This window comes from Juglans regia, chromosome 3 (assembly GCF_001411555.2).
Source record: "Juglans regia cultivar Chandler chromosome 3, Walnut 2.0, whole genome shotgun sequence".
In the NCBI taxonomy this organism is placed as follows: Eukaryota; Viridiplantae; Streptophyta; class Magnoliopsida; order Fagales; family Juglandaceae; genus Juglans; species Juglans regia.
The window spans coordinates 29336274-29359243 of NC_049903.1; the positions used below are offsets into that span (position 1 = coordinate 29336274).

Here is a 22970-nt window from a genome sequence, read left to right on the forward strand (position 1 = left end):
ACGAAGAAACAACCCACAAAGCCCTCTGCTTTTATACATCCACGAGCCACATCCACGAGCCAGTGGGAAGACAATAGTTTTAGCCGTTAGTTTCTTTCCATTGTCCAATTTGAATAGAGAGAGACTTCCGGTGAAATTCCTCGTTAATCCTCACCTGCGTCGGTTTGGTCTTTGCCCTCGATTTTGGGTGTACCTTTGTTGCAAAAAATTGCCTCTCGATTAATTGTTTTCAATGCTAGCGGTGATTTCTAATCTAAGCCGAGGTCGTGAGAATCAGACGTGCTCAGGCACGAAATCATTTGTCTGCTCGAATTAAAGATTGATGGTATGTACGCCTTTTTATCTCTTCCGTTTTGTCTGCTCGGGGTTAAAGATTTGCGATATGCGTGCCCCTTTCTCTTCTCCCTTTCGGATTGATGAGCATATGCTTCTTGTTCTTTTTCTAGCTAGGTTTTTCTTGTCTGGTTCTTCCTCTTAGTTAAGAGTACTCCTCACATTATTCCCTTGAGTATCTTCCTCACATTATTCCGTTAAGGTTTTTCTTGTCTAGTTCTTCCTCTTTTTAGCTTGAAAACTTACTAGCTTGAGTATTCGTCACATCATTCCGTTGGGTCTACACGATTTTTAATGTTTCTTTGCCTCACAGGTCCTCAGCTATCCTGCAGTGAGAAGCACCTCAAAGATTTCTCACGGCAAGGCAGACCTACTACGATCGTGGTTCTGCAAGGCCTCTGCGGGCATATGTAAGTGAAGGTGATAGGGGGGAAATTTTACCATTAACGATTTGCAACATATCTTTAGTTTTGTTTTTTGTTCTTTTTCTCTATATCTTCAAAGAAATTGGTATCTGAAACGAATGCAGTCATTGTTTTACTTTTTCTTTTCCCCAATCTTTCTAGTGAAAATTGATTCATATATGTTTATAATTCTCCACGGGGGTATTTTGATTTTGTAGTTTTAATGCAAATCCACTTCTAAGACTTTTCTGGTTTGGCTCATCCTCTTGGCTAGGAATATTCAGCCCACCCGCACCCTTCAATGAGAACGTATTCTGTATGGACTATTTTGAATGTTTCTTTGTGATCCTACCAGGTATTCATCATCTCCATCCTTATCTCTTCCTTTTTCTATCTTTGTTTTAAGACTACATATTTCCCTGACACCCACAATCTGTCAACACCTTGAGCCCCAAAACAGATCCCATCATCTTCACTTCCTTCAGTCGAAAGTCCATGGCTCTTCCTCTCTTGCTTTCCTCTTCTTTTTCCCATCATGTAGCCAGCTGAAATGGATGATAGCAGTTGAAGCAAGGGCAGCAGCCTGCACAATACACACAAACAGCAACCGTGTTTAGCTTTTCTTTGAATATCTGCTGCTGTCCAGAATTTATGTTGTGAGTTTCACCTTCCTTTTCTCACATCTTTCTTCTATAACTTGTGTATTTGAGTGGATAATCGTAAGGAAGGAAAATAGGATCTGTAAATAGGATTAAACCCACCTGTTAGAGCTCAAAGTACATCAGGAAATTTGTGATGTTTCTATTTGTGCGCAGCAGTTTCCCCTTCATTTTTAGCTTATATCTTCACTCTACAAGGCTGGAACTTTGGCTTAAATTTCTTTTGTAAGGAAGGCTAAGTTCAGTTTAGTTTAAAACTCCATCAATTTTCCCTCCCTTAGTTCACGTTTAGCACCTAAAAAGATAGCAGCAACACACTTCCAATTTCTGAAATTTTCTGCAACAGATTCTGTCATGGTGTCTTCCAACCTCATCTGTCCTTACATTTTTCCCCTAATACTTGTTTAGTTGGAGGGAAGGTAGAAACATGCATAATTTGTGCAATCTACTGCTTGAAGAGGTGAGATGATTTTCTGCCTTGTTTTGTTCCAAGCTGTACAGTTTCTACAAAAAAGTTCTGCTATAGTTTTAACTGTACTTCTTCCTCTATTTGAATCACTTTTCAATTATGTTTAGGCCTCCATTTTTCTGTGTTAAACTAGTAGAGATCAGTATGTATTTTTTTACCTTCTACTCAAGCTAATGACTAAGTAAACAACTAAGGATTTCATTCAAACTGGTAAGTTTTCTCTTAGAATTTTCTGGTTTATCAAGAACTATCTCTTGCTGTTTTTATGCTATGTCTACCCATAAATCATGCTTATTTCCAATTTTTCTTCAACGCTAGTTCATTGCTTGTGTAGTTGGGATTATAGTTGAAGGAGGGGGGGTTTTGAAACAGGTTTACAACTACCTTATTGGCTGTACAAGCTAGTGCAGAAAATTCAGCAACTTTTGCTCTGATTCCTCTTAAGTTCTAGCCCCTTAGTTTGCATTTATCTCATCTCTTTAACTCAACCTCAATATGTGACATTAGGTACCAAATGACCTTAAAATCTCAGACCAAAACCAGCTCTAAGTAACTGGAACTGAAGGAAACAGCAACACAGCTCCTCTCTTTTCTTTCTATTGTTCAGCTCTCATCCTCTTCACCATTCCCTTGTTTTAGGCCACGTCAAGAGGTAGAAAAACCTTCATAGAAACCACGAAAACAATAGTGAAGTCTATAGAAAAAGGAGGAAGCTCGAAGGTTAGGTTTGAGGTGGAAAAAAAAAAAAAACTGTCATCTATCTTTACTATGTTTCTGGTTTGATTTAATTGCTGCAAATCAGTCCCATTCCTCTCTCCTCTCTTTAGTTTCATCTTGACGTTGATTAATTCTTCATGAATTTGTGTTAAACCCCTGAAATAACTCCTCATAGACACATCAAACAGCAGCTAAGAGAGATGCAAATAGCAATGGCGCAAATCTCAACAGATGTAATGATCTGTTCCAGCCCTTTAACCTTTCCAAATTCTCCTCTCAAGCCATAATTGGCCTCATCATTCAAGACCCCTTGTATAAGAATCAATCTTTAGAAGTGTCAAAATAGCAGTTGCATCATAGCACATCTGAAACAACCCAACAATTCCATTACAGCAGCAATTTGCAGCCCCCCTACTCTTGAGTTTTTCTTCAAACATACTTCTTCTTCTTTCTTTTTAGCATCAACTATAAGTGTATTAAATCCCTGTGCCTCAACAAGACTATAAACAAGCGCATAGTAGTGGTAGGAACTGAAAATAGCAACCTAAACAACAGCAAACAGAGAAAGCAGCAGTGCTGCAATTTCTCATCTTTCTCCAATTTCCAGTTGTAGTACTCTTCTATTCGTTTGGTTCTTTTACGCTTAGTACTTAAGGTACTTATTTTCCTTACCATCCAAACCAAACCGTGGTGCCATGACAACAAATAACACAACCAAGTAGTGCAGCAAAAACTTCAACAGCAGTAGAAAAATAGCAGCAGCAGCTGTTTATCCAGCCCTTCACCACTCAATTTCCCTTCCATCAAACAATAGTTAGATGCTCCACCCAAGTTACTTTGTAAAGGCACCATTCAGCTACCATATAAGCTTTTAAGTAGGCATAGAACCAGCCCAACATGTAGGCGGCAGCAACATCTTCCAACCTTGGTTTCTTGAAGTTCCTTTCAATTTCTACTTCATGATCTGTCCCAGCCCTTCACCTTTCATATTTCACTTATGGTAGCCTTAATTGACCACACCCCTAAAGGTTCCTTATGGTAGCATTAACCAGCCTCAACAAAAGTGTCAAACCGCAACTGCCATGTAGCAAATGGGAAACAAGCTAGAAGTTATGCTGTAAATTCACAGCAGCAGTTTTCAGCCCCTAGTTGCTCAATGTTTGTTTTAATTGCTATCCTTTCTTCATCCTCTTCACACTAACTAGCCATAGCAGTCTTGAATCTCAACTAGGAGCAGAATCAATAAACATTGCAGCAGGTGGTCCAACTCATTGGCTAACCTGCTAAACTCCCTTTCTATTTTCCTTAAACTGTACAAACAACACGCATACAACTCCCTTTCCTCTGTTTTGACTCCTCCATAGCCAAGCCAAAATGTTTCCACCAAGAATAAGGTATGGAGAACAATGGCAAAAAGGAAACAAGAACATGGAAATTATCAGCAATTACGTAAGGTTTGGGCCCATTTAGTCACTTTGCACAAATGATTCTTATCAGTTCATTACCATCAAACAGCTACCAGTAGCCTCGTTTCAAGCCACTGCACAATGAAGACTCACCATGAACCGCAGCTGCCAAATACTTTGGACCATCTACACAGCCAACCTTTCAACACTAGTATTCTAGTTTCTGTCTTGGTATAACTTCTATTCCTTTCTCTTCATTTTACACATTAAAATGATGGTTAGATGACTGTGAATGGAGCTTGATTATGTACGATGTTGCAGTGTTGGATCAATGTATGTATGTTGGAGGGTCTTGGGTTACACTAGGTGGATTGAATGATACTATATGGAGGAAAGATTTGACAATAGAGTATGTGTAAGTGGAGGAAAATTAAGTAAAGGGTAGTTTATGCAAATTTCATGTTTAAGTTGATTATGCACTTGAAAAGAAATGATGTAAAGCTATGTATGAATGTAGGTTTCCATTTGACACGCACATGAATGGACTGCATGAAATGAAAATAGCAAGGAATCCATGAAATGACACGCACATGTTCATACTTTTCTAGAGTTTTCGAAATGATATGAAAATGAAAATGAAAATGAAATGTTTCTTTTCCTGAAAATAAAATACAAAATGCTTTTTATAAGAAAAATGTTCTTTATATGCAATGAAAGAAAATTAGATGTTTTCTTAGAAATGAAATGATGTTTTAAGAAATAGTATTAAAATTTTAAAGTATATTATATGTATGTAATGACCCCCTTTGGCAGTCCCTTTTTATGCACCCCAAGAATAGTTGTGTATGCATAAGAAATGGATGTTATATGTAGTAGTTATTGACTTTATGTTCCATGAAATGATGATGTTTTATACTTTATGTTATGAAATTATGTGTTATGATGGGGGTGGATGTCCCCATTTGGATATCGGGAGGCGAATTGGAGCCGCCACCGTCAAACCACCCCGTTCAACATCACAGATTTTACAAAAAAAAAAAAAAATCCAATAAAAACCCAAACACGAACCAACAAACTTACAGATCAAAACAATCAAACTTACATATATGAAAATATCACAAATTCAACAAAAAACCAAAATAAACTCACAAAATTACAGATAAAACAAAACAAATAAACGAAAGCAAAATAATAATCGTGCACAGATCCACAAGCCATCGTCTCAGTTCACAAATCTTTATAGCCAATGGTTGTTGTAGTGGATTGTTAAACTTGCAAATTCGTCACTCATAGTCACAGTGGCATAACCCACGATGAAAACTGTGGTTTTGAGGGGTAGAGACCCACGACCAAACTGTGGTCTTACTGTTGTAGATTGCGGGTTGGCCATGATTACCCACGATAATGTAAATAACTGAGAAGCTGGTTAAAAAGAGGAAAAGATGGGGGGAAATTTGGAGAAGAAGGAATGGTGGCCATTGAGACGTGAAAGTCTGAAAGGAATGAGGAAAAGGGAAGGGTGAGGGGTGAAGAGAGAGGGGGAGGGGAATGTCTGCTAGAAAGAAAAGAAATGACAAAAGAGATTGAGAGATAAAGAAAAAGTGGTATTACATAGTTAGGGTTTTATTTTTTTAATATATATATGATATTATGATTTATATTTATATTTATAGAAATATATATATATATATATTTATATTTATTAAAGGCGAGGTTGGGCCACCCTGGCAGGTGCCTACTAGACCTTAAAACGGGTGAATTAAAGCTCGTCCACCTGGGGAATGCAAGCGACTAGCAGACCTACTCTCCATCGCCTTGTAGGCCAAGGTGTTGGGTTTTACCCTTAACGATTTGTTCGGCTTAGGTCATAATCTTTTCATATCATTATGATCTCATTACATCATCTTCATAACCATCATGATTAATCTCTTTACATCATTAGCATACTTATCATCATCTCACCATTTATCATCTCATCATCTTTTCATACCATCATGATCTCATCACATCCTCATCTTTCATCATGATCTCATCACATCATCATCATTAGTTTTGAGATCATCCTCATTAGTGTTTCATTATTGTTATCATTATTGATATTTGCAGTTGTATACAATTATTTTCCTTAATTTATTTTTAATATTTGCAAAAGATTTTGTGATGACAAGTTGTTAAGAGATCACGTTATCTCGAAGTTATAAAATTACAGGTTTGATATACCATTTATTGCTTTTATCCAATAGATGTTTATTTTTATGACATTAAGATAAGTATTGTAAAAATAATTGTATTATTTTTCGCATTCTCTATTACTACCATTATTGATGGTCTACCTTGCAAACATCATATACATAAATATGTTGTCTCTTACTTGTGATTTGAGAGATAGACTAAATAATTAGGGAGAAATAGGCACGGGGGGTTTTACTATGATTTTGAAAAGCATCCACTATTCACTAGAATTGTTTACATACACAGACGGGGAAAGGGGGGGGGGGGTATCTAGATAGCGGGAGGCAGATTGGAGCCACCATCGTTAGACCACATCTTTCAATGCAACATTTAAAAAAAAAAAAAAGTCCAATAAAAATCCAAACAAAAACCAACACAAAACAAACTTACATATAAGAATATATCACAAATTCAATAAAAAACCAAAGCAAACTCTCAAAATTACAATTAAAAAAAACCAAGTAATAATTGTGCATAGACTCACAGGCCATAGTCTCGGGTCACATATCTTTATAGCCCATGGTTGTTGTCGGGGATTGTTAAACTTGCAAATTCATCACTCATAGTCACAGTGGATCTTTAACATACGGACCCGTAATGAAAAATCATGGTTTTGAGTGGAAGAGACCCATGACCAAACTGTGGTCTTATCGTCATAGACTGCGGATTGGCCATGAGTATCCATGAAAATAGAAAGAACAGAGATGCTGGTTAAAAGGAGGAGGAGAAGATGGGAAATATGGGGGAGAAGAAAAAAGAGAGAGAAGAAGGGATGGTGGCCATTGAGGCGTGAAAGTCTTGAAGAAATGAGGAAAAGAGAAGGGTGAGGGGGTGAAGAGTGAAGGGGAGGGGGATGTCTGCTAGAAATGAAATAAATGACAGAAGAGAGATTGAGAGAGAAAAAGTGGTATTATAGCAATGGTTTTATTTTTTTAATATATTTCAAGGCTGGGTGGGCCAAAGGCCCAACCTGGGCCTGGCACCCGCCTGTTCGACTTTAAAATGGGCGAATTAAAGCTCGTCCACCTATGGAATGAAGATGGGTAGCATACCTGCTCTCCATCGCATTGTAGGCCAAGGTGTTCGGTTTTATCCTTACTGATTTGCTCGGCTTAGTTCATAATCTTTTTATATCATTTATCATCTCATTATCTTTTCATCTCATTAATCATTTAATCATTTTTTCATATCATCATGATCTCATTACGTCATCTGCATAACCATCACGATTCATTTCTTTACATCAGCATACTCATCATCATCTCCCCCATTTATCATCTCGTCATATTTTCATACCATCATGATCTCATCACATCCTTATCCTCATGACTGTCACGATCCAACTTGTTACATCCTCATCTATCATCATGATCTCATCACATCATCATTGCATCATCTTTTCATATTAACATCATCATTAGTTTTGAGATAATCCTCATTAGTTTCATTATTGTTATCATTATTGATATTTGTTGTTTGTATACTATTATTTTCCTTAATTTATTTTTAATATTTGTATGAGATTTTGTGATGACAGGTTGTTAAGAGATGAAGTTATCTCAAATGTTATAAAATTACAGGTTTGATATACCTTTTGTTGCTTTTATCCAATAGATGTCTATTTTTATAACGTTAAGATAAGTATTGTAAAAATATTTGTATTGTTTTTCGCATTGTCTATTGCTACCATTATTGATGGTTTACCTTGCAAAACATCATATATATATATATACATAAATTATGTTGTCTTTTACTTGCGATTTGAGATATAGGCTAAATAATTATGGAGAAATAGGTATGAGGGCTTTTACTATTATTTTGCAAAGCATCCACTCTTCACTACAATTGTTACATGCATGGACGTGGGATTTTTTTTTTTTGGGGGAGGGGGGGTCTAGATAGCAGGAGCGGGAAGCAGATTGGAGCCACCATCGTCAAACCACCCTGTTTAATACATGTTTTACAAAAATAGTCCAACAAAAATCCAAACAAAAACTAACAAACTTACATATCAAAACAAAAAAAACTTACATATAAGAAAATATAACGGATCCAACAAAAAACCTAAACAAACTCACAGATAAAACTTTACAAATAAACGAAACCAAGTAATAATCATGCACTGACCGATAGGCCATGGTCACGGATGACAGATCTTTGTAGCCCATGGTCGTCATAGTGGATTGATTGTTAAGCTTTCAAATTCGTCACTCATAGTCATAGCGGGTCTCTAACATGCAGACCCACGATGAAAACCATGGTTTTGAATAGTAGAGACCTACGATCAAACTGTGGTCTTACCGTCGTAGGCTGTGGGTTGGCCATGAGTACCCACGATAAGGGAAAGAATTGAGAAGCTGGCTAAAAAGAGGAGGAGAAGAAAAAAGAGTGAGAGAAGAAGGGATGGTGGCCATTGAGGAGTGAAAGTCTGAAAGGATTGAGGAAAAGATAAGGGTGAGGGGGTGAAGAGAGAGGGGGAGGGGGATGTCTACTAGAAAGGAAAGAAATGATATAAGAGAGATTGAGAGAGAAAAAGCGGTATTATAGTTATGGTTTTATTTTTTCAATATATATGATATTATTATTTATATTTTTGTTCATAGATATATATATTATTATTTAATGGTCAAACCTGGCACCCACCCGCTGGACTTTAAAACAGGTAAATTAAAGCTGGTCCACTTGTGGAATGTAAGCGGGTAGCAGACTTGCTCTCTATCACATTTTAGGCCAAGGTGTTGGGTTTTACCCTTACCGATTTGCTCGGCTTAGCTCATAATCTTTTCATATAATTTATCATCTCATAATCTTTTCATATCATTCATTTATCATTACATCATCTTTTCATATCATCATGATCTCATTACATTATCTTTATAACTATCAGGATTCATCTCTTTACGTCAGCATACTCATCATAATCTCACCATTTATCATCTCATCAACTTTTCATGGCAATCATGATCCATCTCGTTACATCCTCATCTATCATCATGACCTCATCACATCATTATTGTTATCATTATTGATATTTGTTGTTATATACTATTATTTTCCTTAATTTATTTACAATATTTGCAATAGATTTTGTGATGACAGGTTGTTAAGAGATGAAGTTATCTCGAAGTTATAAAATTACATGTTTGATATTCCATTTTTTCCTTTTATCCAATATATGTCTATTTTTATAACATTAAGATAAGTATTGTAAAAATATTTGTATTATTTTTCGCATTCTCTATTACTACCATTGTTGGTGGTTTACCTTGCAAACATTGTATATACATAAACTATGTTGTCTTTTTACTTGTGATTTTAGAGATAGGCTAAATAATTAGGGTGAAACAGGCATGGAGGCTTTTACTATCTTTTTGCAAAGCATCCACTCTTCACTACAACTGTGCATGGACGGTAGGGGGGGCCGTGGGTGGGTGCGCCCTTCTAGATAGTGGGAGGCGGATTGGAGCCACCACCATCAGACCACCTCGTTCAACATCGCATTTTTTACAAAAAAATGGTCCAATAAAAATCTAAACAAAAATCAACAAACTTACAGATCAAAACAAACAAACTTACATATCGGAAAATATCACAAATCCAACAAAAAACCAAAACAAGCTCACAAAATTAGAGAAAAAATGAAACAAATAAATGAAAACAAGTAATAATCGTGCACAGACCCACAAGCCGTGGTCTTTGGTCATAGATCTTAATAGCCCATGGTCGTCTTAGTGGATTGTTAAACTTACAAATTCGTCACTCAAAGTCAGAGTGGGTCTCTAACATATAGGCCCCCGATGAAAATCGTGGTTTTAAGTGGTAGAGACCCCGACGAAATTGTGATCTTATAGTCGTAGACTGCGGATTGGCCATTAGTACCCACGATAATGGAAAGAACTGAGACGCTGGTTAAAAAGAGGAGGAGAATGAGAAATATGGTGGAAAAGAAAAAATAGAGAGAAGAATGGATGTGGCTATTGAGGCGTGAAAGTCTGTAAGGAATTAGGAAAAAAGAAGGGTGAGGGGTGAAGAGAAAGGGGGAGGGGGATGTCTGCTAGAAATGAAAGAAATGACAGAAGAGAAATTGAGAGAGAGAGAGAGAGAGAAAAAGTGGTATTATAGTTATGGTTTTATTTTTTCAATATATATGATATTATGAATTTATATATTGATATATATATATATATATTTATAAAGGTCTGGTGGGCCATAGGCCAAACCTGACACTCGTCTCTGGACTTTAAAATGGGCGAATTAAAGTTGGTCCAACTGTGGAATGCAGGCGGGTAGCAGACCTGCTCTCAATCGCATTATAGGCCAAGGTGTTGGGTCCTTGCCGATTTGCTTGGCCTAGCTCATAATCTTTTCTAATGCCGTGAATGTAGCCTATGCCGCACAAGGGAAATGGAGGAACTAGTTGCAATGTTTTAGTTGTAAGGAGTTTGGTCATATTGCTCGCAACTGTCCTAAGAAAGTTTGTAATTACTGCAAGAAAGCAGGCCATATCATCAAAGATTGTCCAGTGCGACCTTAAAATCGTCAATCTCAAGCTTTTCAAGTAGCTGTCTAGTCATCTTTTTCTTTTTCTGTGCCACCCACCGTAAACTCTTATTCATCTGTTCTCACACCAGCAATGGTCCAACAGATGATTGTGTTTGCTTTTATGGCCTTAGGCCTGCAAGGTACGGGTACTAACTCCACATCTTGGATTGTTGGTTCGAGTGTTTCTAATCATATGACTGGTAATATGATGGGTCTTCATGACGTTCATAAGTATAAAAGGACACAAAATATTCAGATTGTTGATGGCAGTACCCTTCTTATTACTGCTGTTGGTAATTTTGGTCATTTTGCGATGTTTTTGTCTCTCCTAGCCTGTCTACCAATTTGATTTCTGTAGGACAATTGGTAGCTAATAACAACGATATTCATTTTTCTCGTGGTGGTTGTCTTGTACAGGATTAGGTGTTGGGGAAGGTGATCGCAGAGGGGCCTAAAGTGAGACAATTATTTCTTTTACAGTTTTCTATTCCTACTATTGTTTCTCTTGCTTGTATGACTACTGCCAATAAAAATGAAGTCTAGGATAAGAAATTGGGTCATCCTAACTCTGTTGTCTTGACTCATCTTATGAAAAATATTTTTTTGGGCAATAATGAACATTTTTCTTCTTCTTCTATATATTTTGATTGTGTTACTTGTCGTATTGGTAAAAGTAAAACTTTACATTTTCCTGCGCACTGTAGTCGTGCTTCCAATTGTTTTGAGATTGTGCATACTGAAGTTTGGAATGTGAGTCTTGTTGTTTCTCATGGTCAATATCGTTATTTTGTGACGTTTATTGATAATTATAGTCGATTCACTTGGATATTTTTTTATTCGTTCTAAAGCTGATGTGTTTTCTGTCTTTCAAATCTTTGTTGCGCTTGTCGAGACATAGTTCAGTACCTGTTTCAAAATCTTATGGTCCGACTCAGGGGGGGAGTATATGTCTAATTCTTTTAAGACTTTTCTTCAGGAAAATGGAATTATTTCCCATCATTTTTGTACTTATACCCCTCAACAAAATGGAGTCGCTGAGCGTAAGAATTGTTATCTCTTAGATATCGTTCGTACTCTGTTGATTGATTCTTCTGTACCTTCTAAGCTCTGCGTAGAAGCTTTATCTATTGTTATCTATTTGATTAATCGTTTGCCTACAACCACTCTAAATTATGATTTTTCCTATTTTCGATTATTTGGTATATCTCCTAAATATAAATCCTTTCATACTTTTAGGTATGTTTGTTTTGTTCATCTGCCACTTGTTGAGTGTTACAAGTTTGCTGCCCAATCTGTCACGTGTGCCTTTATGAGATATAGTCCTGCTAAAAAAGGATTTGTTTGTTATAATTCTCATGCAAACAAATTTCAGATCTCTCGGAATGTAATTTTCTTCAAAAATTAATATTTCTTTCAGTCTCAATTTGTTTTTGATCCTCCTATTACTCTTCTACCTCTGTTTGATGATGTATCCTCTTCTATTGAGCTATTTAAACCAGGTATGGTGTATCATTGATGTCATCTCCCTTCTTCCACACCCCTTCCAAACACTGATCTGACATCTGATTTTGCAGTTCCTATACCTCGGCGCTCTGCCCGGGTTACACATCCACCATATAGGTATAGTTTTTCTCATACTTTGCTTACTGCAACTCTTGACACTATTTTTGTTCCTCACTCTTATACCCAAGCAACCATCCAAGCATGTTGGCAGCAAGTCATGCAAGAGGAAATTCAAGCCCTTCAAGACAATCACACTTGGGAGATTGTAACTTGTCCCTCTAGTGTCAAACCGTTTGGTTGTAAATAGGTGTACTCAGCTAAGTTTCGGTCTGATAGCTCACTGGATAGATATAAAGCCCGTCTCGTGGCTCTTGGGAATCAACAGGAGTATGGTATTGCTTATGAAGAGACATTTGTACCTGTTGCCAAAATGACTACTGTGAAGACTATCTTGGCACTTGGTGCGTCGTAAGGGTGGTCTCTCCGGCTGATGGATGTGAAAAATGCTTTTCTACATAAGGATATAAAGGAAGAGATCTATATGTCTCCTCCTCCTTGCATGTTTGCTACATCTTCCTCAGAGGTTTATCGGCTACGCCGATCCTTGTATGAATTGAAACAGACTCTGCGTGCATAGTTTGATAAATTTCACTCTACCCTGCTTACTTTTCATTTTACTCAGAGTTTATATGATTCCTCTCTTTTTCTTCATATGACTTCTGCTGGAATTGTCTTGCTTCTGGTATATGTTGATGACATTGTGATTACTGGCTCCAGCACTAAATTAATTCAGCAATTACAACAGCATCTCAATGTCTCTTTTCACATGAAAGATCTTGGTCCACTACAATACTTTCTTGGACTTGAGGTGCAGATTACTCCGATTGGTACATTGTTACACCAGCACAAATACACACAAGAGGTGATTTCATTGGCTAGTCTCCAATCGGGTAACTCTGTTCTTACTCCCCTAGAAGTAAATCTCAAGTTTCATCAAGCGGAATGTGAGATTCTCTTAGATCCATCCCTGTATCGGCAGCTAGTTGGAAGCTTGAACTACCTGACGATTACTTGTCCTGACATATTTTTTGCTGTGCAGCAGATCAGTCAATTTATGTAGGCCCCCCGACATCTTCATTTAGTTGCTGTTCGTCGTATTATCCAATATCTGAAGGGTACTTCTACACCGGGTTATTCTTTCGTAAAGAATCATTCTTACAGTTGGCGGGGTATAATGATGCATGCTGATTGGACTGGCTATGTGGATATTCATCGTTCTGTCACTGGCTGGTGCATGTTCTTAGGCAATGCACTCATTCTTGGAAGAGTAAGAAGCAAGATAGAGTTTCCAAGTCCTCCACTGCGTCTGAGTATTGTGCTATGTCTTCTGCTTGCTCTCAAATCACATGGCTTCGTGAGTTATTAGGAGAACTTGGTTTTCCTCAACTTCATTCCACTCTTTTTCATGCCGATAATACCAGTGCTATCTAGATTGCTGCTAATCCTGTTTTCCATGAGCGCGCGAAACACATCGAAATTGATTCTCATTCCATCCGTGAAGCTTTTGATAAGCATGTGATTATTCTTCCTCATATTTTCACCACCCTTCAAACAACTGATATATTCACTAAAGCTCTTCCTCGACATTGACATCAGTTCTTGATTGACAATTTGATGCTTTTAGCTTTCCCAGCATCAATTTGAGGGCGGATGTTACTAAGATAGGATTACTTAATTGTTGTACATGTCACCCACTAACTTTTGTATAGACATATTTCCAGGAAATCTGGCTAGGAAATATGGAACTATTGTATAGACATGTTTCTAGGAAACATGGCTAGGAAATATGGTAGGAATTTGGCTAGAAAATCTGGCACTAGTTTGTAAATTCTTATTTATATAAAGATGTACAAACCCTATGGAACGGGCATTTAGACCAATTGACACCACCACCAGACCACCCCGTTCAACACAATATATTTTACCAAAAAGGTCCAATAAAAAAAAAAAAAGACCAACAAACTCACAAATCAAAATAAACAAAATTACATATTAGAAAATATCATAAATCCAACAAAAAACCAAAACAATCTCGTAAAATTACAGATAAAATGAAACAAATAAATGAAACCAAGTAATAATTGTGCACAGACCCACATGCCGTGGTCTCGGGTAAAAGATCTTTATAGCCCATGGTCATCGTAATGGATTGTTAAACTTGCAAATTCGTCACTCATAGTTACAGTGAGTATCTAACATATAGACCAACGACCAAACTGTGGTTTACCATCATAGACTGCGAGTTGTCCATGAGTACCCACGATAATGGAAAGAATTGAGAAGTTAGTTAAAAAGAGGAGGAGAATATGAGAAACATGAAGGAGAAGAAAAAAGACAAAGAAGAAGGGATGGTGGCCATTGAGGTGTGAAAGTTTGAAAGGAATGAGGAAAAGAGAAGATTGAGGGGGTTGAAGAGAGAGGGGGAGGGGGATGTTTGCTAGAAAGGAAAGAAATGACAGAAGAGAGATTGAGGGAGAAAAAATTGTATTATAGTTAGGGTTTTGTTTTTTTAATATATATGATGTTATGATTTACATATATATATATATATATATATTAAAAATTGACAAATAAAAGCTCGTCCACCTTTGGAATGCAAGCGGGTAGCAGACTTGTTCCCCTTCGCATTTTAGGCCAAGGTGTTGGGTTTTACCCTTACTGATTTGCTCGGCTTTACTCAAAATCTTTTCATATCATTTATCATCTCATCATCTTTTCATATCATTTATCATTACATCATCTTTTAAATATCATCATGATCTCATTACATCATCTTCATAACATCATGATTCATCTCTTTACATCAGCATACTCATCATCATCTCACTATTTATCATCTCATCATCTTTTCATACCATCATGATCTCATCACGTTCTCATCTTCTTGACTGTCAAGATCACGAGACTCAAGCATTCTCTTTCAATTGCTCAACATACTCCCATTGAAAAGGAAGCAACCCTGGTAAAGATTCCTTGTTAATCCAGCTGCTCGGTCTAATCCTCCCACGAGTGTAAACGAGTCTCAAGAAGTCGGTATGAAGAGAACTCAAGCGATACAGAAGAGAGTTCCTCCTCAGAAACTGAGTTAGAGGTTCTTGTGGTTAAGAAAGTTGCTAGGAAAGAGAATAAAAAGAAAGTCAAAAGAGGAGAAGAGGGAGGCTCGAAAGAGGAAAGTGCCTAAAGCCGTGAAGAAAAGAAAGAAGTTGGCCAAAGCTCACAAGACTAGATAGCTGCTAGCAATAACTTATAATACAAAGTTGTATACTAGAATATCACTCCTAGGCATTACTCTTGTATATGATCCGTGTACTCGAGTTTTGCCTATTTTTATGATTAATAAAATTTTATTTATTGATAAAAAAAATAAAGTTTTATTTATTTGGATAATTCTGCAAACTATTGTTTTTCATTACATGAGAAATGGAACAATTTTGGCACTGGAGTATTCGCATACTTTCTTCCTAGATCTTGTCAATTTGATTAGTAAGTTCTGTAATTTTTATACATATCTGATGTGGGCAATGAAGATATGAATGGATTTGTTAAACCTTAATTTATAACATTGTTGGTTTGCAATTTTGGGTTATTTGGAGCTGCATGTATTTTAGTCATGCAGCCAACCTTTTCTCAATCTTCTAGTTAAGGCGCACATTTTTGTCCTTGGAGATTATTTTTATAATGCAAACATAAAACACCTCAATAAAATTATATTTAATCTCCATTTTAAGATGTTAACTTGACCTTTCTCGCTATAATAATTTAATAAACCTGTTCGTTTGGTGAAGCTTCAGTCTCAGTACTTAGATGTGTGTGTGTGTGTGTGTGTTAACTCGACCTTTCTCGCAATAATAAACCTATTCGTTTGGTGAAGCTTCAGTCAAGGTACTTAGATATATATGTATGTGTGTGTGTGTGTGTGTGTGCCCATTTCCATGTTTGGGTCTGTTGTGTTTGATTTGATATGTTTGTCTAGTTTTCAGTTTTGACCAATTCGATTGATAGTGCAGGATTTGGAGGGAAGGTTGAATGTGGGCACCCGACTGCCATTCGAGAAAGTGTTTGAGAGATGGCCATTGGTAAAACTAAAAACAACTGAGAAAGCTGACCGTGCAACATCTAAGCAGGTGAACCATTAGTAAACTTTAATTAAATTTTATAACTATGGAAAAAAAAAAGAACAAATAGTAGATTGTTTTAGTTTATCTTATATTTTGGATTCTGTTGTTTTCTTTACTTTTGAGTTGCTATTTATTATAGGGATGTATTACACCTAGTGTTATGTAGAAGATATTAGACATTTTTTTAGGGCTATTTGTCTACATGACCTTTGGTAGTGTATAGTTTCTCTTTGTAGTACTTGTAATCACCAATGATGCTTAGTTGTCTAACCATTTTCATCTTTTTTAAGAACTGGTTCCTTAAGTAGTTGTTATCATCCCTTGGTTGTGCTACAAAGAGTTGTTTATAGTTGTTATCATATCTTGGTCATGTTGGGGACCTAGCTGCATTATTATTCTGACCAGCCCTCGTTTCACTTATAGCATGTTTTTAAAGATTGTTTGTAGCTTGAGGTGCACTTGCGGGAAACTTCTTACCGAGGGCCTGTGCACTTTCGGAATTGGTCAGGACACTGTTCCAGCACCTAGTGCCAATAAAAAAAAAAGATTGTTTGTAGCTTAATATTTATGCTTAGACTACATAAAAAACTAGTTTGCGTGGAATGTCTGACTAGCGTTCGATTCCTTCAGCCCATTGATGTAACACCCTGTCCCTCCAGGATTGAAAATTATGTTAAGTTTAGAAAATGCAAGTGATTGGAATGCTACTAACCTTTAAAACTTCTCTCTAGCGACACAGTAGCAGTGGATTACTTCTAGAAACAACTTTTAGAAAAGTTCATATCTCAAATGCTTTTCTTGATTTAATTCTAGCTTTGGTGACGAAGGAAAATAATATGTTGCTGTTAGAAAAGCCAACTATTGAGGAATTAAAAGATGCAATTTTTTCTACACCTGTGGATTCAGCTTCAGGCCTTGATGGATTTTTGGCTGGTTGCAATACAGAATGTTGGTCATCATTCAATCTTGTTTACTTGTTGTAGTTATTGAGTTTTTCCATGATTCAAGCTTGTTAGACAATTACAAACATTGAAAGGCCTAATCTTTAAGAAGAACTCGTATGAAGCTTGGCACAAGTTGATTTCCCTAAGGATGAAACGAATCAGCTTAGAACAAGTATACCATCTCGAGCATGTCGATATGGGATAGCTTAAAACGTTGCGAATGAGGCGACAAAAGGGAAGCCTCAATCCCATCTCGAGCATGTTGATAGCCCCATTCAATTGGCTAAATCATCATGGTTCACAATTCCTTCACGAGAGTCAAGAAGGCTCAAGTTGCGTTTGGGTAGTGAGGTAATCTCAGATATTCTGTGAATAGTATTAGAAAAATAATTATAAAATATTGAATAGTAGTAAATAGTAATAAAAAATTGTGAAAAGTAGGTGAAAAATAATGAAAAAATATTGAAAAGTAGAACACTCCACTACCCAAATGGAGTCTCAACTTAACTGAATTAGGGACCCTGAGTTAATCTCTCACAAAGTCCAGCTCCATTGGAGAAGTGGTTGCTACCCATTGACTCCCTTCAAAACCAGTGGATTGAGAGGCCTCGTGGCCGCAAGGGACGCCAGATGGTCGACGCACACCGAAAGCATAATGAAAGGTGTTATGGGGAGCCATGTGAATGGAGGAAAGCAGAAGTTAGCCAATAAAAGGAGGGTGAGTAACTTGAAAGCCGAAGAAAATGAAAGAAACAGAGTAAGGAGAGGGAGGGCAAGAAGAGTAGATGAAGGGGGAAGAAGAAGGGATGTGACGCTCATGGGGATACATAATGAGAGAAGATGCAGGGCATGGACTCAAAAAGAGAATGCTGTGTGTCAAGGATAAAGAGGCACGCTGAGCAGATTCTGCATTTCACACTGCGCGAAGGGACGTGTCAGATGGGTCATCGAAGTTCATGCCATTTGAACAATTATAATAAACAATTCAAAATTTTCAAATTCTAAAAAAATAATAATATTTTATTAAATTTTTAAATTTAATTTCATCTCAACTTACTATTAAATGGCACATTAATGTTTTTAGCCGATCATTTAATATTTATAATTTAAATAATTATTTTAACATGTTATGTTAAATTAATTGATGTATTTAAATATAATAAAAAATATTATTATATTTAAAATTATTTATAAGTTGTAAATGGTTGTTAGCCTGTCACTGCCTTCCTAACTACTCTACCGATCAATACCAACGCGACAGTTCTTGAAGAAACGGGTCCCTTCCCGTACCGACTGACGTAGAACACAATCAGAGATCGATGCACCCAGCTTCGGCGCTTCAAATCCTTCCGATCCAATCGACCCAGACAAAAACTATTTGCGCCTAACGCTCGGGTAGAAGCTCCGAAGATAATCCATCCTTGGTTATTCAAACCTGGCACAGCACAGAGACAGTGGGGTTGAAGTTGCCAGCATGAAACAGTTACATAAGCAATCCAGCATTAATCACAGACGAGACGAGGAGATGTCCATGGGTCCAACCGCGCCATACTCGCCCAAAACCCTCAAACACCCCAGATCCCTTCCCATCCCCAGATCTATAAACTACCTCTTTAAAGAACAGAGGCTCCTCTTCATCCTCGTCGGCATTCTTATTGGCTCCACATTCTTCATTCTACAACCAACCCTGTCCCGCTTCGGCCCCTCCGAGCCCAACTCCTTTTCCGTCCCTCGCTCCTTCTCTTCCGGTCTGCCCCAACGCGACCAGGTCTCTGACTTCGCTCAATATCCCCCGATTAATCGTGGCAAGCTTGGGCGGGTCCCGGCCGGGATCCCGCGGAAGAGATCGAGGATTGTGGTCACCGGTGGTGCCGGATTCGTCGGCAGCCACCTCGTCGATAAGCTTCTCGACAGAGGGGACGATGTGATTGTCATCGATAATTTCTTCACCGGGAGGAAGGAAAATTTGGTTCATCGCTTTGGGAATCCGAGGTTCGAGCTTATCCGCCACGACGTCGTGGAGCCGATACTTCTTGAGGTGGATCAGATCTACCACTTGGCTTGCCCGGCCTCGCCCGTTCATTATAAGTATAATCCCGTCAAGACCATCATATCCTTTTCAAATTTCTTCTTTTGTTGTTTTAATTTTTCCAATGGTTCACTTATCAAAGAAAAAACAAAATCCAATGCTTTTGTTGTGAATTTGATAAACTAATACAAACAGGCAATTGGGATTGTTTATGCATTGATTTTGAAGTGTTTTGAGGTCCTTAACTGTGATTACAAGACTAATGTGATGGGTACCCTGAATATGTTGGGCCTGGCAAAGAGAATTGGTGCAAGGTTTTTGCTTACGAGTACGAGTGAGGTTTATGGCGACCCACTTGAGCATCCCCAGAAAGAGACTTATTGGGGAAACGTGAATCCAATAGGTGAGATAGTAGTTTAGTGATAAGGCGAGGTCTTTAAGATGGATCATTGTTGATGTTGTTCAATTCATGAGGCATTGGTGTCGTTTGGTTTGTTTATGAGACATTGAAAATGTTTAGGTGAGAGGAGCTGCTACGATGAAGGAAAGCGGACAGCCGAAACCTTAGCAATGGATTATCACCGAGGTGCAGATGTTGAGGTAACTGATTCTAAGATTTACATGTACAATAGCTATACAATTACCTATCCAGAAGTTATACTAATTCTATATTACGATTTCAGTTGTATTACTCGTATATATTGACCTAGATCTGCTTAAAGTCGCCCATATTTTAACTTTACGGGAATCACATGCATAAAAGCCCAATGAGAATACCATGAAACTCTCAAGTCGCTTCGGAGATCAAACTTTGACGTTCTTACTTAATTTTTTTTTTGAAAAATAATAAAATATTTTATTACCGAGAATAGACACAACTCAAGCACACAATAAGTATACAAAGAATACCTACTACACTCTAGAAGCAGGAAAAAGACTAATACAGATTCAGAACATTATCATCATTCCTTACAAAAATCCTAGCCCACAAACACAAAGTAGAAAAGAAAAATTTCCAAAGTTCTCCGAAAGAACGCTCTTTGTCTTAAACATCTCCCATTCCTTTACAGCCAAAGACACTACATTAAACACAAAGGAACTTAATAATTGAGTAAGTCAATCAATTATTACTTAATAATTGAATATGTTATGTCATCTTGATTATCCTGTTGTTTGCCTTCAGATAATTGCAGATGGATATCTATTTGTATGATATAGTTTTGGATTTTACCATCCCTGGCCTGCATCATTATCAGTTGTTTCCTTGAAACTGTGTTTTGAGGACTTATCTATCTCCAGAAACCAATTAACCAGAACTTGGTTCTAAACTTTAACAACAAAAGAGCATGATTCTAAAGATTAGAATCCTTTTGGTGGCAGTTATAAAATCTACAGCGACGTACACACTCACATTGACTCAAACTCACAGACACTTGCAGGCATTTAAATTTTCTGCTGTACTCTATTCCACAAGGATAGGTATTCAGATATATCTTTATTGCTGCATATCTTTATCCAATTCTGGTATTTGTATCAATATCCATGCTTCATATGATTGGCAGCTTGAGTACTCTCAACGAAAGTAGGCTGAGCACAAAATGAATGTCTAAGCCTGTTTTTTTTTTTTTTTTATAAGTAAAACTATTATAAATATCAAAAGGAGTAACCAAGTACACTGAATGTATACAAGAAAACACCTTACCCATATTAGAAGCCCCTAATGACCCAAAAAGCCCGTGAAAAACAAACTAAAATACACCTAAGCCTGTTTTAAGCCTTGGGAAGTTTTGCATTCTTCCGAATATGGTGAATCCTATATTCTCAATTTGCCATTATGTGTTGAGGCATGAAATTTGATCTGTTCTAGTATCTGAATGCTTTGCAGGTCCGTCATAGCAACAAAAGTTGTAAATAATGTAATTGAAAATGAGATATGATGTAGTTGGGATATTTTATAAACTCTATGTATGTTGCTGTCACACATACCATTTCACCACTTTTATAAATTTACAATTGACCTGTGGTACTGATGGTGGGCTTAATGTTTACAGGTCCGTATTGCTCGCATTTTTAATACATATGGACCTCGTATGTGTTTAGATGATGGGCGCGTCGTTAGCAACTTTGTTGCTCAGGTTGTAAACCCAACTAATATATTTCGTGGTTCTTACATTTTTATTTGGCGACTGCTAGAAATGAGATGGTCTTGATAAGGATAAGTGAACCGTTTTTTTTTTTTTTAATCTTTTTTTTCTTTTTTAAACTATAATCGCTATGTATTGTAGGCGATTCGCAAACAACCATTAACAGTATATGGGGATGGAAAGCAAACCCGAAGCTTCCAATATGTGTCTGACCTGGTATGCCTGGCAGCTTTATGTCTCATGTAATTTTACCATGACATTTACTTGGTGCACTATCACTTATATATATTTTAGTTTTTCAATTTTTTTTTATTGTGGACTTCAAACTGTTGTATTTGGCTTAACTTATTAAAAAAAAAAAACAGTTGTATTGGGCTTATGGATGCACAACCTAGATCCAAATTTGTTTTGATCATGAGCCAAATGAAATCATGGTTTCAAGATTTTGCTGGAGAAATAATATGAAGTGTAATTGAAGCCTCAAAATAGTTGACCAAAGCTTCCAAAGAAGAAGCTTCTCCTAAATTTCATTTTCTAAAATACTTTACATCTAAACCAGAACATTGGTCCTATTCGTGGATATTACACTTAAAACATATATATAAATATGTGTACTCACACATACATACATAAATACATGCATGCATGGTAATATATGTTAAAATCCAGCTTGGTTAGGTGCTACTCATAGAAAGCCTTTTTTAAAATGCCTTGGATTGAAATGTTGAAATGATGCAAGAGGGGAACTTAAAACGATTTCTTATGGCAGGTCAATGGACTGGTAGCATTAATGGAAAGTGAACATGTGGGGCCTTTCAACCTGGGTAACCCAGGGGAGTTCACCATGCTTGAGCTTGCTGAGGTTCGTCTTTCTTTGAAACTTCCTATTATTCCTTTGGACTGCATAGAAATGTTTTTTCCCGAGTTATACTTCTATTATCTCCCTTATGAATTCCAACAGATGCATGTGGTTTTTCTCTGAAAGTGTGTTTTTGTGTGTGGGTGAGGAAGATTCCTGGTTACTTTCAGGCTGAAATTTTCTTTTCTCCTAAATATACAGGTTGTCAAAGAAACAATTGATTCAAGTGCTACAATAGAATTTAGACCAAATACTGCTGATGATCCGCATAAGAGGAAACCAGATATTAGTAAAGCAAAGGAACTGCTGAACTGGGAGCCAAAAATCTCACTTAGAGAGGGGCTGCCACTTATGGTGAGTGATTTCCAGAACCGCATTTTGAATGAAGACGAAGGAAAAGGGTTGAAATAGAGAAGACAATAAAACTATCATGTAAAGTGTGAAAGTGTATTCTTGTTCATTGATTTCATTATTATCATTCTTAGTTTAAGTTACCTGGCAATTCAGAAACACGTTACTGTTATCGGAAGGTATACCAATTGTTTTTCTTC

The 22970-nt window shown here is 37.1% G+C and overlaps 1 protein-coding gene and 1 long non-coding RNA gene across 3 annotated transcripts; both read left to right on the forward strand.

The window, feature by feature from the left end:
- On the forward strand, window positions 1-12937 carry LOC109006383. Of its 2 annotated transcripts, XR_001998647.2 has the most exons (7): window positions 1-325; window positions 647-743; window positions 1012-1092; window positions 1198-1393; window positions 11180-11218; window positions 12337-12382; window positions 12466-12937. It is a non-coding gene; the product is annotated as an uncharacterized LOC109006383 (long non-coding RNA). The 2 variants fall into 2 exon arrangements; XR_001998646.2 differs by having other exon boundaries at window positions 12337-12937.
- Window positions 12938-18605: 5668 nt separating this feature from the next.
- On the forward strand, window positions 18606-22970 carry LOC109006382 (UDP-glucuronic acid decarboxylase 1). The gene is made up of 7 exons (XM_018985653.2): window positions 18606-19497; window positions 19672-19819; window positions 19937-20016; window positions 21468-21551; window positions 21702-21776; window positions 22330-22422; window positions 22621-22970. The coding sequence occupies exons 1-7, from the start codon at window positions 18862-18864 to the stop codon at window positions 22828-22830; spliced, it is 1326 nt and encodes a 441-aa protein (XP_018841198.2). The 5' UTR covers window positions 18606-18861; the 3' UTR covers window positions 22831-22970.

Excerpts from the sequence above, each read along its gene's own strand:
- LOC109006382 (XM_018985653.2), top strand. The coding sequence starts at position 18,862 with ATGAAACAGTTACATAAGCAATCCAGCATTAATCACAGACGAGACGAG. Across the intron at positions 19,498-19,671 it reads ATAATCCCGTCAAGACCATC|AAGACTAATGTGATGGGTAC; the intron begins ATATCCTTTTCA and ends AACTGTGATTAC. Across the intron at positions 21,777-22,329 it reads TCCAATATGTGTCTGACCTG|GTCAATGGACTGGTAGCATT; the intron begins GTATGCCTGGCA and ends TTCTTATGGCAG.